The sequence below is a fragment of the Octopus bimaculoides genome, chromosome 3, assembly GCF_046866305.1.
Source record: "Octopus bimaculoides isolate indiv1 chromosome 3, ASM4686630v1, whole genome shotgun sequence".
Lineage (NCBI taxonomy): Eukaryota > Metazoa > Mollusca > Cephalopoda > Octopoda > Octopodidae > Octopus > Octopus bimaculoides.
In genome coordinates, this window is record NC_142930.1 from 141,345,635 (window position 1) to 141,362,113 (window position 16,479).

Sequence of the window (16,479 nt, forward strand, 5' to 3'; positions counted from 1 at the left end):
CTTCACCTTTCATCCTTTTTGAGGTTGATAAAGTTCAACTGAGTAAGACGTTCTCAGCTGATGACCTTTCCTGTCATCAGCCCCCTCCTTTATCCAAGCAAGATAATGTTTTCCCATGGCTAGGCATGTTTTTACAGAAGACTGGAAATGAAAGACTCTACTTGTGTGCTGGTGACACTTAATTACAAATATCCTGCTATGCTGAGACAAGGAGACAAAGACACACACACACACACACACACACACACACACACACACACACACACACACACAGAGAGGATATAATGAGTTTTCATCAGGATGACACAAACTAATAGGTACGCGTTCTGAGTGCTCAAGTAGGTATGCCACCAAAATTCCAGTTTGAATGGAAGTTGAAGTGGTCATGTGATTGTTTTGTTCAAAACGGCTAGAGGTGGCTTCCCTTTGAATCAGTTGGTGTAGGTTAAAGTCGTAAGGAAAACAAACAATTAGGCAAAGCATAATAGTTTGCTTTCCTTACTACTTTAACCTATATATATATATATATATATATATATATATATATATATATATATATGGGAGAATTTACGAAAAAAAACAACAACAGACGAGGACAGGTGGTGTAAACAGCAAAAGGATGTATTAGTTTAACGCTTGGGAATAGAGAAAATCGTTAACGTTTTGAGCTACGCTCTTCAACAGAAAGGAACATAGAAAGAAATAAGGAGAAAAACATAACGTAGGATAAGATCGATATATAAAACATCGATTTTATCAAGTGGCTAGCATGGGAATAAAAACCATCAAAGATAACAATTATTTAAAACTATAATATAGGGTATCTAAGAGATACCACCATGCTGAAAATAGCAGTCAAATCTTGACTCTAAACCACAATAAAAGCATTCCTTATGCAAAGCCAGAATCCGGAATCTGGAATTATCTAGTAATTTTTGCTAGTTTATTTTGTCTTTGTCTTTGCTCTTTGTGCTATATGAACATTTATTGTGGTTTAGAGTCAAGATTTGACTGCTATTTTCAGCGTGGTGGTGTCTCTTAGATACCCTATATTATATTATATTATAATATATATATATATATATATATGACAGGCTTCCCCATAGTTACATACCTAATCCATTCATTCACAGGGTATTTTTGGGTCTGGAACTATAGAAGACAAATATCCAAAATAGCATTTAGCACTGAACCTAAAACTATGTGGTTGGGAAACAAAGTTCTACAAAAATATAATAAATAATAAATAGACGTTAATCTGCTAAAATGAACAAATGATGAGAAAATATTAGAACATATTGAATAATTTCTAGAAAACAAAAACCTTAGTTCTTAGGTCTTTTAAAATTTTTTTCCTGTTTCCAAATTTCATGAACAAATATTCATTTTATACTAAATGAAAATCCTTCTGGATTATAGAATTTAATTAAAATTATACTCCAGGCTTGCTGTTTGAATTTTCTCTAACATAATATTTTATGATTAATTTATATTTACCTCCCTTCATTATTTGAATTTTCCTTTGTTGTCTACCAGTCTTATCAAAATTCTCATCATTATCTGTCTTTTGGCAATATTTTTGCATTTACCCTATCACACTTTGTTATAATTATGCCTCTTAACAATTTTTGTTGTTTATATATGTACCAGTCTTCCTTTTCTATCAACATTTAATTCAGAATAACTCATTACAATAATAATAATAATGTGGAGGGGCGTGGCTTATTGGTTAGGGTGTCAGCATCATGATCGTAAGATTGTGGTTTCAATTCCTGGACTGGGCGACGCGTTGTGTTCCTGAGCAAATCACTTCATTTCACGTTGCTCCAGTTCACTCAGCTGGAAAAAATGAGTAATGCTGTGATGGACTGGCGTCCCATCCAGCTGGGGAACACATACGCCATAGAAACTGGGAAACTGGGCCAGGCTTTAAAAAAGGCGCATTTATATATTTTTAATAATAATAATGCTAATAATGATAATATACCAATCTTCTCTTCACATCAGCGTTTGGTTCTTGACAACAACAACAACAACAACAATAATAATAATAATAATAATAATAATAATAATAGTGGTTTCTGATTTAGGCACAAGGCCAACAAATTTGAGAGAAAGGATTTGTTTGATTATATTGACTCCAGTAGTTGACAACATTTTATTGGATCTAAGAGGATGAAAATCAAAGTTGACTTTGGCAGGATTTGAACACAGAACATGAGTCAGAACAAATACTGCAAGACATTTCATTTAATGCTCTAATGATTCTGCTAATTCACAGCCATGATGATGATAGTGGCATTGAAATTGAAAATGCAAAGAGCCAGAACAATGACCGCAAAATATTCCAGTGCTTTGTGTTCTGAATTCAAACAATCCCTCCTAGGTCAATTTTGCCTTTATTCTTTTAGGAATGAATTAAATAACATACCATGGTGCAAAAACCGAAATTTGAGGATAGGGGTAAAGTTGATTCAATTGATGTTGATGTGAATACTTGACCATATCAAACCTAGAAGGATAGAAAGTAAACTTGACTGCAGAAAATAAAAGAATGCAACTAAAATACAGCAAAGCATCATCTCCAATGCCTTACTGATTCTACCACCCACCAACTCGATTTCCATACAGCCAAACACTTTAATAATTGCAGTAATTATTTCTTTATTTCACAATGAAAATAACACGAATACAATTCATTAGGATAATATATATTTAGAGGGCCACTGTTGGCTAAAATTGACCATAGAGCTTATACATAAATATGTGCAGGTCCCAGCAAGATTATTTTGGGGACTGGCTGTTTCCGATGCATGCAAGTCTTCCTGCTTCATGGCATTGAGGTTTATTCAAGAGAAAAGCAGCTGATTTGTGCTGATACAGTTTGGCACCAGTGTTGATGCAGGTTTTGTTGTAAAGGTAGTGCCCCAGTCTGACCACAGTTCAATGAATGAAACAAGTATAAAGATCTCTAAGTCATAAATATAAAAGTTATTTAGTTCTATTTCAAAAGGACAACCTCTCTAACTATCATAGCTCTTTTAATATCTTTCTTTCAACCCCGTTTTCTTCTTATAAGATATACTCTTTACTCTCTTTTACTTGTTTGAGTCATTTGACTGCGGCCATGCTGGAGCAATGCCTTTAGTCGAGCAAATCGACCCCAGGACTTATTCTCTGTAAGCCTAGTACTTATTCTATCGGTCTCTTTTGCCGAACTGCTAAGTTACGGGGACGTAAACACACCAGCATCGGTTGTCAAGCGATGTTGAGGGGACAAACACAGACATATATATATATATATATATATATATATACACATATATATATGATGGGCTTCTTTCAGTTTCCGTCTACCAAATCCACTCACAAGGCTTTGGTCGGCCCGAGGCTATAGTAGAAGACACTTGCCCAAGGTGACATGCAGTGGGACTGAACCCAGAACCATGTGGTTCGTAAGCAAGCTACTTACCACACAACCACTCCTACGCCTATACTCTTCTTTTCACTCTAATTTTTGTTTTCTGCTATATTGAAAGTAAAGTGTGACTTTATTTTAAATTAGTTATAGTGCTATTTGATAAATATTAATATTCAAATTGGCGGAATTAATTTTAGAGTTGTCGCTTGTATTTGGTTCAAGTAGCGAATTTATAACAATCTAACTATCTAGAAACATTGCCATATGCAGTTATAGAAAAATTTAAAATAATGAATCAGAAAATTGGTAAATGACTTTGTTCAATTAATTATTAAAACACTTGTTGGATATTAGTGAACAGATATGAATTTAAGGCTCATCAATCTTTTCCGATAATTGAAAAATAATCTGTGAATTTTGCATCCTTTTTGCATAAATTAATGGAACTTTCAAAATCTTTCACATTTTAAAATTATATTTCTTGTTTTTTTTTTTCTTTTGTTTATTTTTCAGACATTGAGGGTTCGTTGCATTGCACTGATTTATCTGCATCAAACACTTTTGCAAATAAGTGTAATGGCAAAACAGAGGTGTCAGATGACACAATATCAGATATGCAAAAGGATATTAGTGATGACACTATTAGTTCTGAGAAGAAGCAAGATAATACTGAAGATGATGAAGAGGAGGACTTGAATGATTCATTCACTTCAAATGACTTTGTCTATAGCAAGTTACTCTCTGCATCTGATGACCACAGCTTAGAGATGTCAACGGATATGTTATCAGTTGAAAATCAAACGCATCAGATATCTACTTCACCTGTGGGCTCAGAGCACCAGTTGTTCAGGCGATATGTCCCAAGCCCGCTAAGCAGCCATGCAAGACGTCTAAGACAGCGTAAATTGGGAACTAGCACAGTCTTGCCCCACACCAGCGAAGATGAGGTTTTACAAGTTGTGAAAAGTAAACGCAGCAATGAGAAGTCAACGAAAGGTACTGAAGAGGATGAAGAATGTGCTTTATCAGATACTGATAGCACTGGGTCTGGGGGAGGAGGAGGAGGTGGTGGTGGAGGAGGAGGTGAAAGTGAAAAGAAACCATTGCTATCTGTGAGAGACTCTATAATTATTGCCCAGTCACGACATGATAACCATAAAAATAGTGATTCTGACAGTTGGGACACATCACTGAGCAGTCAGCAAGGCCCAAAACCACAGTCATTTAAATTCCGTAAGAATCAAGTTTCTTTTTTGCTATTCATTATTTTCAATTATCACCTTTATTATACACTATTTTTGTTTTCTTCTCTTTCATTTTTTAAAAATTTTGTATTTTTCATTCAGACAACAATTCTTGCATACAAACATACATGCACACAAAATATATTACAAGACATATTTTCACTCTTTCATGGTTATTTGAAGAAGCAGTTTTTCATTTCATATAAATATAAACATTCATTTGTTCATTCATTCATTTTTATGTCTTTCCATGTTAGCATGAATTAAGCAAATATTATTGAGGCATTGTTTTACAGCTGGACACACTTTCTGTCACTAACCCTTACCTGCTTTTTAAGTAAAGAAGTTTCCATTCTTGTTTTTTCAAAGTTGGGAAACAAGGATTTATTGACAACAAAATGTTAAACATCATTGACCAGAGCTCAGAGATTTTCTTGCTAATCCCAGATTGTAAACATACTCACAAAAACTTCCCCCCTCCACATTCACTATTGCACATGCGTGTATATATACATATAAGCAATAAATTTTGTATAGTTTTAATCTACCAAACTTACTCACAAGACATTAGTTGGCCCAAAGCTATAGCACATGATGCATTGGGTGCTGCACTGTGGGACTGAACCTGAAGTCATATAGTTGCAAAGTAAACTTAACTACACAATCATGTGCTCACACACATCAACCATACAACAAAGGTACTTGTTACTTAGTACTTTCTAATTACTGTACCATATCACATTCTTCTGTGTAATTATTTGTTGAGTCTTTATGATATTTATTGACTAATAACAATATTTAGGTGCCTCACAAAAAGAGAAATTATTTATGCAACTACAATAGATTGTCTGTTACCTGACTTCAGGTAACAAACAAATTCTCATTTAGCTACAAATTTATAAATATATTCTGCTTGCTATCTCATCGTTATATCATTATACCTATACCTTATAAAAGACTTTTAAACTATGAATTTCTATCAATTCACTAAATTTAGTCCTTGGACAATACTAACATAAAGCTTTCAGTAAATTCCTGTATAAACTTCACATTATAGATTTTTTTTTTTTACTTCAGATAGCATATTTTATGAAGAGATTGTATGTAAACAGACAAAAATAAAGGAAAAATGTTATGCTTAGATATGAATCAAACTGCTGGTCTATGGCAAGTATCTAAATGCATTACAATAATGTTACCAGTCAGTTAGTTACATCCTCTTTAATATCATTTATAACATTAAAAGTTTATATACACTTTGCAAGAAAACCTATAAAAAACTACTTATTGCCAATTTTTGCTTCATAAACTGTTGAAATTTTTATGAGCAATTTTAAAAGCATTTCTTGCAAAATTTATATAAATTTCTGATGAGAATTAAAAAAGAACAGCTTGCTTGTTTTGCAAATCAAATATATTTCTCTGCATAATGATCATAGCAGTGGACAGGTTTTTTTAAAATCTTTTAGTTAAGAGAGCAAACAGTGTTCAAGCAGTGTTCATGACCCTTTACAGGGCTTCTGAAGTTTGTTATGCATCCTCAGAATGAGACTTATTAGGTATCCTCAAACTGGAGACTTGTTCTGAATGCTTGCAACAGAGTGCACTCTTCTAAAGGGACCCAAGGTACTGAAATAACCAAATTAGGAAATGTCATGATGGATAGGCTTGTTTGCAACAGGCCTATGGTCACAATGCAGGAATTGAAGAGAAAGAGAGAGAGGATTCTGGGATTGAATAATGCAAATTAACTAATCCCTTGCAATATCACTTACAAAAAAAAAATACTTATCCTGCACATTGGTAATTCACCACTCAAGTGAGCACTGTGTCCTGAATAGGAAAGAGAGTGATTGAAAGCACCATATCTATTAAGGGTTACATTCTGAATATGAACTGAAAATTAATGGATTCAGCTTAAAAAATTCAAAAGAAGAAGAAGAAAGAAAGAAAGATTATGTGTAGAAACCAGAGAATATGAGAAGGCTGGAATATTCTTTTGTAAGATTTAACTTTCACTTGGTGCTATTTGAGAATAATTTACACAAAAAGGAGGATATAGAATGCTGTAACATGTAGGGCCTCTGGATGTTCATGAAAGACGACATGCTACCAGCCACTGATCTGCTCTGTGGTTGGTAGAGGGCCATTGCTCAGTAATTAGTTGCATGGTGGAGAAAAAGTGTGGTAAATAAATGACAAGCTTGGAAGAAGTGCAATAAAACGGACTGAATGGCTGTGTGGTAAGTAGCTTGCTTACCAACCACATGGTTCCGGGTTCATTCCCACTGTGTGGCACCTTGGGCAAGTGTCTTCTACTATAACCTTGGGCCAACCAAAGCCTTGTGAGTGGATTTGGTAAATGGAAACTGAAAGAAGCCCGTCGTATATATGTATATGTATATGTATGTTTGTATGTGTGTGTATATGTTTGTGTATCTGTGTTTGTCCCCCCAACATCGCTTGACAACCGATGCTGGTGTGTTTACATCCCCGTAACTTAGCAGTTCGGCAAAAGAGACCGATAGAATAAGTACTAGGCTTACAAAGAATAAGTCCTGGGGTCAATTTGCTTGCACCCATTTACAGCTACTACATAATGTTAAGACAAGGAGAACATAACACATACACAAAGACACGTTTAACACTTGTGGAAAGAACCTGAATAAAGGTGCATCATAGAATATTGCAGGCTGCATATGCAACTGCACATTCTCTGTGCTGCAGAAACACGTTGGTCGTTTTGGCCAGTTAAGCAGTACAATTAACTGTTAAAATTAAAAGAAAAGATTGAAGATGTACCAGTCTCCATATTCTTTGTAATTGTTTTTGGTTAACATTCCTAATAGAATAATTACAATGCGTTTGTATAGTTGAAGTCATCCAGTCACGCTATATTCTTATATCAGAGCAACCACCCTAAGGGATCTTTGGTGCCTCTTACTACTTGATGCAGTTAGCCTACACACACACACACTAGACTTCTTACAGTTTCCATCTACCAAATCACTCACAGAACACTTTGGTTGGCTTGGAGATATAGCAGAAGACACTTTCCCAGGATTCCACACAGAAGGGTTGAAGCCGAAACCATGTAAATTTCTGACTACTTAATTGAGCTTGCACTGCTAGTTAGTATATGCAAAATAGGGTGGTTGCTCTGATATAAGAATATAGCGTGACTGGATGACTTCAACTAACAGTGGAAGGTTATCATGGTATGGGAAGCTATGAGTAGGTCAGAGCTTGGAATGTAACATGGATGGTTGATATTAGCTGATAATGGAAGATAATCTTAGCATGGAAGAAGTGAGACAAACTCATAGAATGTAATGTAAATAGTTGACATCAGCTGGTATGAAACGCTCATGGCATGGGAAAAGTAGGGATGTCAGAAATTAGAATGCAGTATTGATAATATATGATAAAATTCTATACTGAAATTCTATACAATCCATGCCAGAATAGAACAGAAATGGCTGTTGGATCTCTCTTTTATTTCTGCCTATTTGCATCCATTCTCATTTAATCCATGCAAGCATGAACAAAATTGTAAATCATTAGAAAATTGATTCAAATGCAACCACACATGTACATGTCTATAAATTTATGCATTTCTAGAGTAGGTTTATAATAAATATATGCTTATATATAAGTATGTTAATCCATCTATGTTTTTTTTTTGTAAAAACGTGTACAAATTTTGTAGGAATGTGTGCAATTGTGTGCATGTCATGTTTGGAGAGAGAGACAGAAAGAGATGGGACTGCATAAATATATATAGATTATATATATATAATCCTCTGTCTTATCGGTTTTTCAACTTACATTCTGTTTTGCACAAGGAATTGACATATTTTTCATGCATTTATTTCTACATCACCACATCTGTAAATTCTATTTTCTTCTGTAATTTCTGATTTTACATTCTATAGAATTTAATTACTTAATTTTAACTTATATGCTCATTACTATCTATTATGTCACACTTTTTACCAGCATGCATCATTCATTTGTATTACATAACACTCTAAGCAGTTACATTTTTCATAAATACTTAAGAGATTTCGATATCCTGTTGCTTCATTTCATGTTGCACATCTAATTCACTCTACTTGTTCTATATCACTGCTTAGCTTCATCTTCACTTACATGTTGCATCATAGATTGACATAGATAATGGGAAGAGAGTAACTGTGGGTCACAAACAACTCCTTCCTCTCTCTCTCTCTCTCTCTCTCTCTCTCTCTCTCTATCTATCTTTTCCTTAACTTAAAGTGAATTGATAATGTAAATAAAAGCTATCTGCTGATTGAATTTTTCTCAAAAACATCAGCCTCCCTATCAAGGAAACTTTGTTATCTATCTATTTATGTTTCACTTGCTTCAGTCATTGGATTGTGGCAATGCTGGGGCACCACTGTGAAGAGTTTGGTCAAACAAATCAACCTGGTAGAGCAAATGTAAACCGAGATACATGGGTCCCAGACAAACAGACAGAATTTTGTGTTTATTATTATAGATAACAGTGCATCAGTAACATGGAGAGGAGAAACTTTCATGCAAGGGCAACTACCAGTCTCCCACAAAAGGAGAAAAAGAGAATTTGCCGAAGCATGTGCTTACATTTGCAAATACATGGTCAAACCAAACGAATGGGGACATCATACAGGTACACCACGTTTTTTCTGGCAACTGAAGGTCTAGCACCTCATTTAATCTGGATAATTAATGAGGGAGAATTTGAAATTCTTGTAGCCACCTGTTCACAGGTAGTATTGTGTGCACTATGTGTTTAGATGCACTTTTTAAACAGCACACGTTAAAGCTAATACTTAAATCTGAGAGATCCTCTGCTTATTAGACTTACCCTCAGCTATGATTACTAATATTAAGAGAACTGTGAGCATTAATGGTTGTATTAAATGGAAATCTCAATCCACATTGATCCAACATAAATTAGAACTATTGAAAAAGAATGGACCATGATGTTTTGATATGTAAGCTCTGTGATATAATCAATAATTTATGTATAACTAATAAGTTAGAAAAATGTTAATGAATTATCATGTGATCATCAATGGTCTGGCAAAATAATCTGTTTAGACTTTGGAACCAAACATATAAGAATGCTGGTAGTGTACCTGAATATGCTTGCTTAAAATCACATGCATATAGTTAGTAAAGTGATTTCATTTCTACTATTCTGTTTTTGAAATTACTTTACCATCCGTGTTGGTTTCTCTGGTAGCAATCTCTTTTTACCTCATTCATATTTCTATTTCAACAGACTCCCAACGGGACATTTCTATATATATATATATATATATATATATATATATATATATATATATTAATTGTAACTGAAAGCATATCTGCCCACATCTTTGCTCCTGATATAATCTCTATCTTCTTGACACATACGTGTGAAATATTTACTTAAGTTAATGACTTTTGGTAAAAATATTGTTTGGCATTCCTTACTAACACATACTGAATGCATCTTTTCTTGTATCCACTTTTATCAGGAATTGTTTTGAAGCTACAAATTATAAAATAAAATTGAATTCCCAAGAGAGAGTTACAGATATTGTCAACTCTTAAAATATTCCAGGGAACAAAATATCAATTTGAATTATTCTGCAAACTAGGAAAGAATGCTTTGAAATTTTCTTTCCTCATATGGCTATGAAATTCTTCATACTCTTTGTTATAAAATTATGGTGTGTGTATGTATATATATATATATATATATATATATATATATTTATATATATAATATGCATACACACACACACACACACACATATGTATATGTATATATGTATACATACATACACATTCACATATATTTATGTATATTCAAGTATACACAGATATAGTGTGTGTATGTGTGTGCATATGACATCTTTGGACACTGTGAATAAAAGATACTTTAAAAGAGTCATTGAAAATCCTAAGTTTTTATTAAAAGACCGCTTTCTGGATATACCACCACCTTATTTAATATTATATGATATCCTATTTGCACATGTAATCATCATAATCATCATCATCGTTTAACGTCCGCTTTCCATGCTAGCATGGGTTGTTTATGATATATAACACGAAGCATCAACCATGTTCAGATGGTGCTTTTTATGTACCACTGGCACGAGGAGCCAGTCAGGTGACACTGGCAATGACCCATGCATGAATGGTGCTTATTGCATGCCACCAGCATGAGAGCCAGTCAGGCGGCAATGGTATCAGCATTTCCATTTTTGATTGTGATTCAAGAAAAACAAGTGATGGACACCTCTCTAAAAGCTCACACTAGTATAGGAAACTCGATGGAAACGTTGACTATCTGTGGAGAAACTACCTACTTCAGCATAAACACTGATATATATATCGACAGTAGAGGGTTTAGCTATGGGTTTGCCATTATCACCAATAATAGCCAATATATACAGGTTATACTTTTGAGAATTTGGCTTTAGGATCAATACTACTAAAGCCAACACTATGGCTTCAATACACTGATGACACCTTTATACTCTGGCCCCAACAGGAAGATGTCTAAGTACTGCTAGATCATGTGAACTCAATAAAGCCATCCATTTAGTTCCCAATGGTAAAGGAAAATGACAATCAGCTAGCATTCCTGGATGTATTAATAACACACACTAAGCATAGGTTCCACCAGAACAACTGATGAAGGCTGGAAAGTAAATCAGCTGAAACATTGTGGTAACAACAAACAAGATGAGGACACATATCCGTCTAATGTAAATAATTCCTCATCTCTAAAATATAGAACAGTACTGGTATCCTTCATCGATTATTGAGCAGAGCATTGAATAAAGACTTTACAAATTGTTTTCAGGAATAGTGCATGCAGTACTATATCACCATGTTCTAAATTCCTTTTGAATTGAAGGGTAGGATTTGAGGCAAATTTGGCTGCTATTTCTAGCATGTCAGGCTACCACATAGAAGAACAATTGTTAGATCATACATTACTTTTAACTACTGGAGTTTCTTTCATTTTAACTTTTATTAGTTTGAAGTCCAATTCATCATGCTGATATGAGTTTGAATGGAGAGTTATGTGAGGCAGCATTTTACAGCTGGATGCTCTTCCTGTTTCCAATCCTTACCTGGTTTTCAAACAAGGAATTGTTACATTCCTCAGGTTTTTGAGAGCACAATTTGTTTAGACATAATGTTAACAAGGAATGCCAATATTAGTACTGCATTGTTCATGTGGCAAGTGTGTGGAATACATAGACAGACTCATTTTCACACACACACACACACACACACACACACACACACACACACACACACACACACACACACACATTGCTGTAAGGTCAAGAAATTCACTTCCCATCTTCTGGGTTTCAGTTTCAGTCCTACTGGATAGTACCAGGGACAAGAACTTATTACTATAGACTTTGGTGGGCCAAAGCCTCAGGAGCGGAGTTCAGAGACAACAACTGAAAGAAAAAAGAAACCTATTATATAGTTCTAAACAAACGTCCCCACCAAATAAGTGGCTTACTCTGTTTCCAGTCTTCTGTGAAAACATGTCTGGCCTTCAAAAAAGTACTACCTTGCTTGGAAACAGGAGAGGGCTGGTAACAGAAAGGGCATCTGACCATAAGAAATTTAAGAATTTACCTCAACAAGTATCCTCTGATCCATGTGAGAATGAAAAAGTGAACATTAATGATGACGATGATATAGGATGAGTTTCCTACAATTTCCAGCTATCAAATTTATTCATGTTTCATCATTTTGCCCTGGGCCTGTAGTGGGAGTCACGTACCGAAACTACTACATGGTGAGTTTGAACTTGAAGCTACATGGTTGTAAAGTGAACTTAAAACACACGTCCATGCCTGTTCTTGCTGTATCTATTTTAATTTAATTTTCTAATTTATTTCTGTTGATAATAAATCTTCTTTGAAATTATAGCAAAGCAGTTTGTCATAAAGCATTTCAGGGTTTAGCTTTGTAAATTATTACACCATTAATTGATGTTGGCTTGACAGAGCTGAGTTTCATAAATTTTATTACCACTATGCATCTAACATAAATATTCCAGAGAATAGAATGAAATGAAATGAAATGAAATACCTCTATTCTGATTATGAAATCTGTTATAAAAATATGCCATTCAAATGAAATCAATTCAGTGTCACATGATCCTTGCAAATATTAAGAAGTCATTACCAAATCTAAGATTTGTTGCATACTGAACTAATCTTCATCTTAAATCATTGTGAGAAATGATTGCCTTTATATATGGTTGGCAAGAATTAAAATTATAGTTAATAAAGTAGTAATAAGATGTGAGAAAATGATATCAAATGGTATATTTGATCTTTGTTTTATTTTATGCATCTTGAAATAGCCACAATATTCATAATATGCTGGTATGTTTCCATGACAAATAATTTATAACAGTTAATTAACTCTCAGAAATGATAGAGAAGAAATCAAGAGCTAAAGGGAGATTATATTTTCTTTGTAGGAATCTGACAGATGAATTTATATTCTTTTCTACTCGAGGTACAAGGCTTGAAATTTTAGGGGAAGGGGCCAGTCAATTAGATCGACCCCAGTATGCAACTGGTGCTTTATTTATTGACCCCGAAGGATGAAAGGTAAAGTCGACCTTGGCGGAATTTGAACTCAGAACATAAAGACAGACGAAATACTGCTAAGCATTTTGCCTGGCATGCTAGCATTTCTTATTTCTTTTCTGCCCACAAGGGGCTACACACAGAGGGGACAAACAAGGACAGACAAATAGATTATGTCGATTATATCAACCCCAGTGCATAACTGGTACTTATTTAATTAACCCCAAAAGGATGAAAGGCAAAGTCGACCTCTGCAGAATTTGAACTCAGAGCGTAAAGACAGATGAAATATCGCTAAGCATTTCGCCCGGTGTGCTAATGATTCTGCCAGCTCACCACCTTAGATGTATTTATATTGCCATAGCCATGTGAATTACACATTTTCTTCACAACCATGTAGTTTAGCAGTTTAGCTTTTAAACTGGGCATATCTGGCCTATATAGTCTTCCTGTTTTATGTTCAAACTGGCCAAATCCAGCCTCTCATACCTATCATACAATGCCATTTTAAAAATGAACAACCACATTATCCAAAATCTTGAAGCTACAAGCTAAAACATCATCATCATCATGATTGTTTAACATCTGTTGTCCATGCTAGCATGGATTGGACGGTTTGACATGAAGCTGGCTAGCCTGGAGCTGTGGTGGTTTCTATGGCTGGATGCCCTTCCTAATGCCAACGACTTAGCAGTGTGTGCTGGGTGCTTTTATGTGCCACTGGCATGGGTGCATTTATGCAGTATTGACACAGGTGCTTTAATGCCACTCCAGCACGGGTACTTTTTGAGTGGCACCGGCAAAGGAGCATTTGTGCAGCACTTGCATGAGTGCTTTTAAGTGGCACCAGAATGGACAGACCTGTATATGTGGGAGACAGCGATTTTACTTAGCTTGATGTATCTTATCAAGTACAACAAATCACTATCTCACACTCCCTTGGCATTTCTTCAGTGGGGCCCAGCAGCCGAAGACCCTTTCTCACCACTTTGTTCCACGTCTTCCTCAGTCAACCCCTTTCACAGGTACCTCCACAATTAGAGCTCAGCACTTCTTTACACAGTTGTTTTCATGCATACGCATCACATGACTAAGCCAGAACAGTCTTCTCTCTTGCACACAACATCTGATGCCTCTTATACACAGTTTTCTTCTTAAAACGTGATTAATTCAAAACAACATAACATTTGACAGAGTAATCTGAATTCTAAGGGTTTAAGTTTTATCCCTACTTTATGGCACTGTTGGCAGCTGTTTTCTACCATGGCCACAAGCTGATCAATGCTTTGTGAATGAATTGGTAGATGGAAACTGTTAGATGCCCAACGTGTGTGTTTGAGTGTGTGTATCATGTTTTTCTTTTGTCTTGACATTTCTATGTAATATATATATATATATATATTAATTCATCTATATATTAATATTATCTCGGTTTAAAAAAACCTTGACAATGTAAATATGTTAATAGTTACCATGGGTAGCAAAAATCACACACAAAAAAAAACAGGATATCACACCCGTTTTATAGGTAGCAATACCAAGTTAAAGTGATGCATTTTGAGTAGATATGAATAATAATAATAAATGGAGCAAAACGCATATAAACATATACATATATATATAGTGAGGGTGCATGGCTCAGTGGTTAGAGTGTTACACTCATGATTTTGTGATCATGATTTCAATTCTTAGACCGAATGGTGTACTGTGTTCTTGAGCAAAACACTATCTCACATTGCTCTGGGATCACTTCGACACCTGACGCATGGTACACTGTGCACCTGTTCATACAGCATCGATTTGATGGAAGGAGTGGATTAATGTGTGGCACATACATTTGATTTCTATAAACAAATCATTTGTGCAGGGCATTCAGCCAAAGCTGAACACTTATACGTCGTCTTTGATAGGAGAGTCCATCATATATATATATATATATATATATGTGTGTATGTACTTATATATTTTTCCTGCTGATGTATATCAGCAAAAGATGTAAACATCAATCAGAAAAATAAAAAAAATTAGTACTCTTCCAGCAAAGTCCTTTGATGTATTTATTCTACGCCAAGTTACAGATACTCCCTTGTTACTCTTGCCGGCCATCAAATAATGCAGCAAACCTGTGATTAGCCCATTGAAAACTTGAAGTCAATGACTCAACACTTTCCCAACTGAAATAATGATAATAACTAGCTGGATCCATGAAAAAATTCATGGAAAATATAAAAGAAGTAAAGATCTGTAAATTGTGTTCTGGTGCCATGAGAAATGTTTGTATATTGTGACATTAACTGAATATAGAAAGAAGTGTAAAACCGATAACTATATAATCCAACAAAAATATATCAGTTACGCAAACGTAAACGGAATTGCTATTTAGCCATAAAATACATTGTACATATTCAAAGCATGCCCTTGGTTTAGTGGTATGGAATATTCTTCTGGTATTCTTTTATTCTTTTACTTGTTCCAGTCATTTGACTGTGGCCATGCTAAGGCATCACCCTTTAGTCATAGAAATTGACCCCTGGGTACCACACAGCCCGCTCACTCATTATTTTTTTTGTAAGATTGTTAGCGGTGATTTGAAAGAGATTTAGTTGCTTTTTAAAGCAGTATGACTGACAGTATTGAGATTTCTTCACCAGCTCATTGAAGTAGAGACTTCATTAGCTCATGAAAGTGGGTTGATATTATAAGTAATGATGTAATTAAAGCTAAAATAAAACTAGTGTTAATCAAAGTGATAGTGAAATATTTTTTTATCCATTTATTCAAAAGTGCTTTAGGTGATAGTAGGTGGCTTGTCATTTTATATCTCTTGTTTACTTTGTTCATAATTTCATTCAAAAGAGTGGTTGGGTGGTATACTCAAAGACTGCTCTGAGGAGCACTCTAGCTGTACCGATGAAGTGGGTGATGGATTAAGTCTGTCATGCAAGTAAGCCATGGCAAGATTTGAACTCAGAATACACGGTACCAGAATAAATACAGCACTGCATTTTACTGGATGCTTGTGCTCCACATCAGCACCAGTTCAGCAATTCTCATATCAAAAACATTCCTACCATGCCCATACTGTCTTTATGTTCCCAGACGTAGAGTACCTCAGGTTTCATAAAGAAAGGAAGGCCTCATTGAATTAAAATGATAGTGTGTTATTTGAGGAAAATTG

General features: G+C 34.9%; 1 protein-coding gene and 1 long non-coding RNA gene across 7 annotated transcripts in view; one reads left to right on the forward strand and one right to left on the reverse strand.

Moving 5' to 3' along the window:
* Nucleotides 1-16,479, forward strand: part of LOC106876727 (uncharacterized) — a 1,066,253-nt gene that overhangs the window by 1,013,388 nt on the left and 36,386 nt on the right. For all 6 annotated transcript variants that reach the window (XM_052966107.2, XM_052966109.2, XM_052966108.2 and 3 more), the window contains one exon: nucleotides 3,935-4,654. In XM_052966107.2, coding sequence (XP_052822067.1) covers nucleotides 3,935-4,654 — 720 coding nt within the window. The remainder of the gene's footprint in view (nucleotides 1-3,934; nucleotides 4,655-16,479) is intronic.
* The window catches only part of LOC128247403 (uncharacterized), a 167,947-nt gene that overhangs the window by 41,701 nt on the left and 109,767 nt on the right, over nucleotides 1-16,479 (reverse strand). The gene's annotated exons all lie outside the window — the stretch shown is intronic.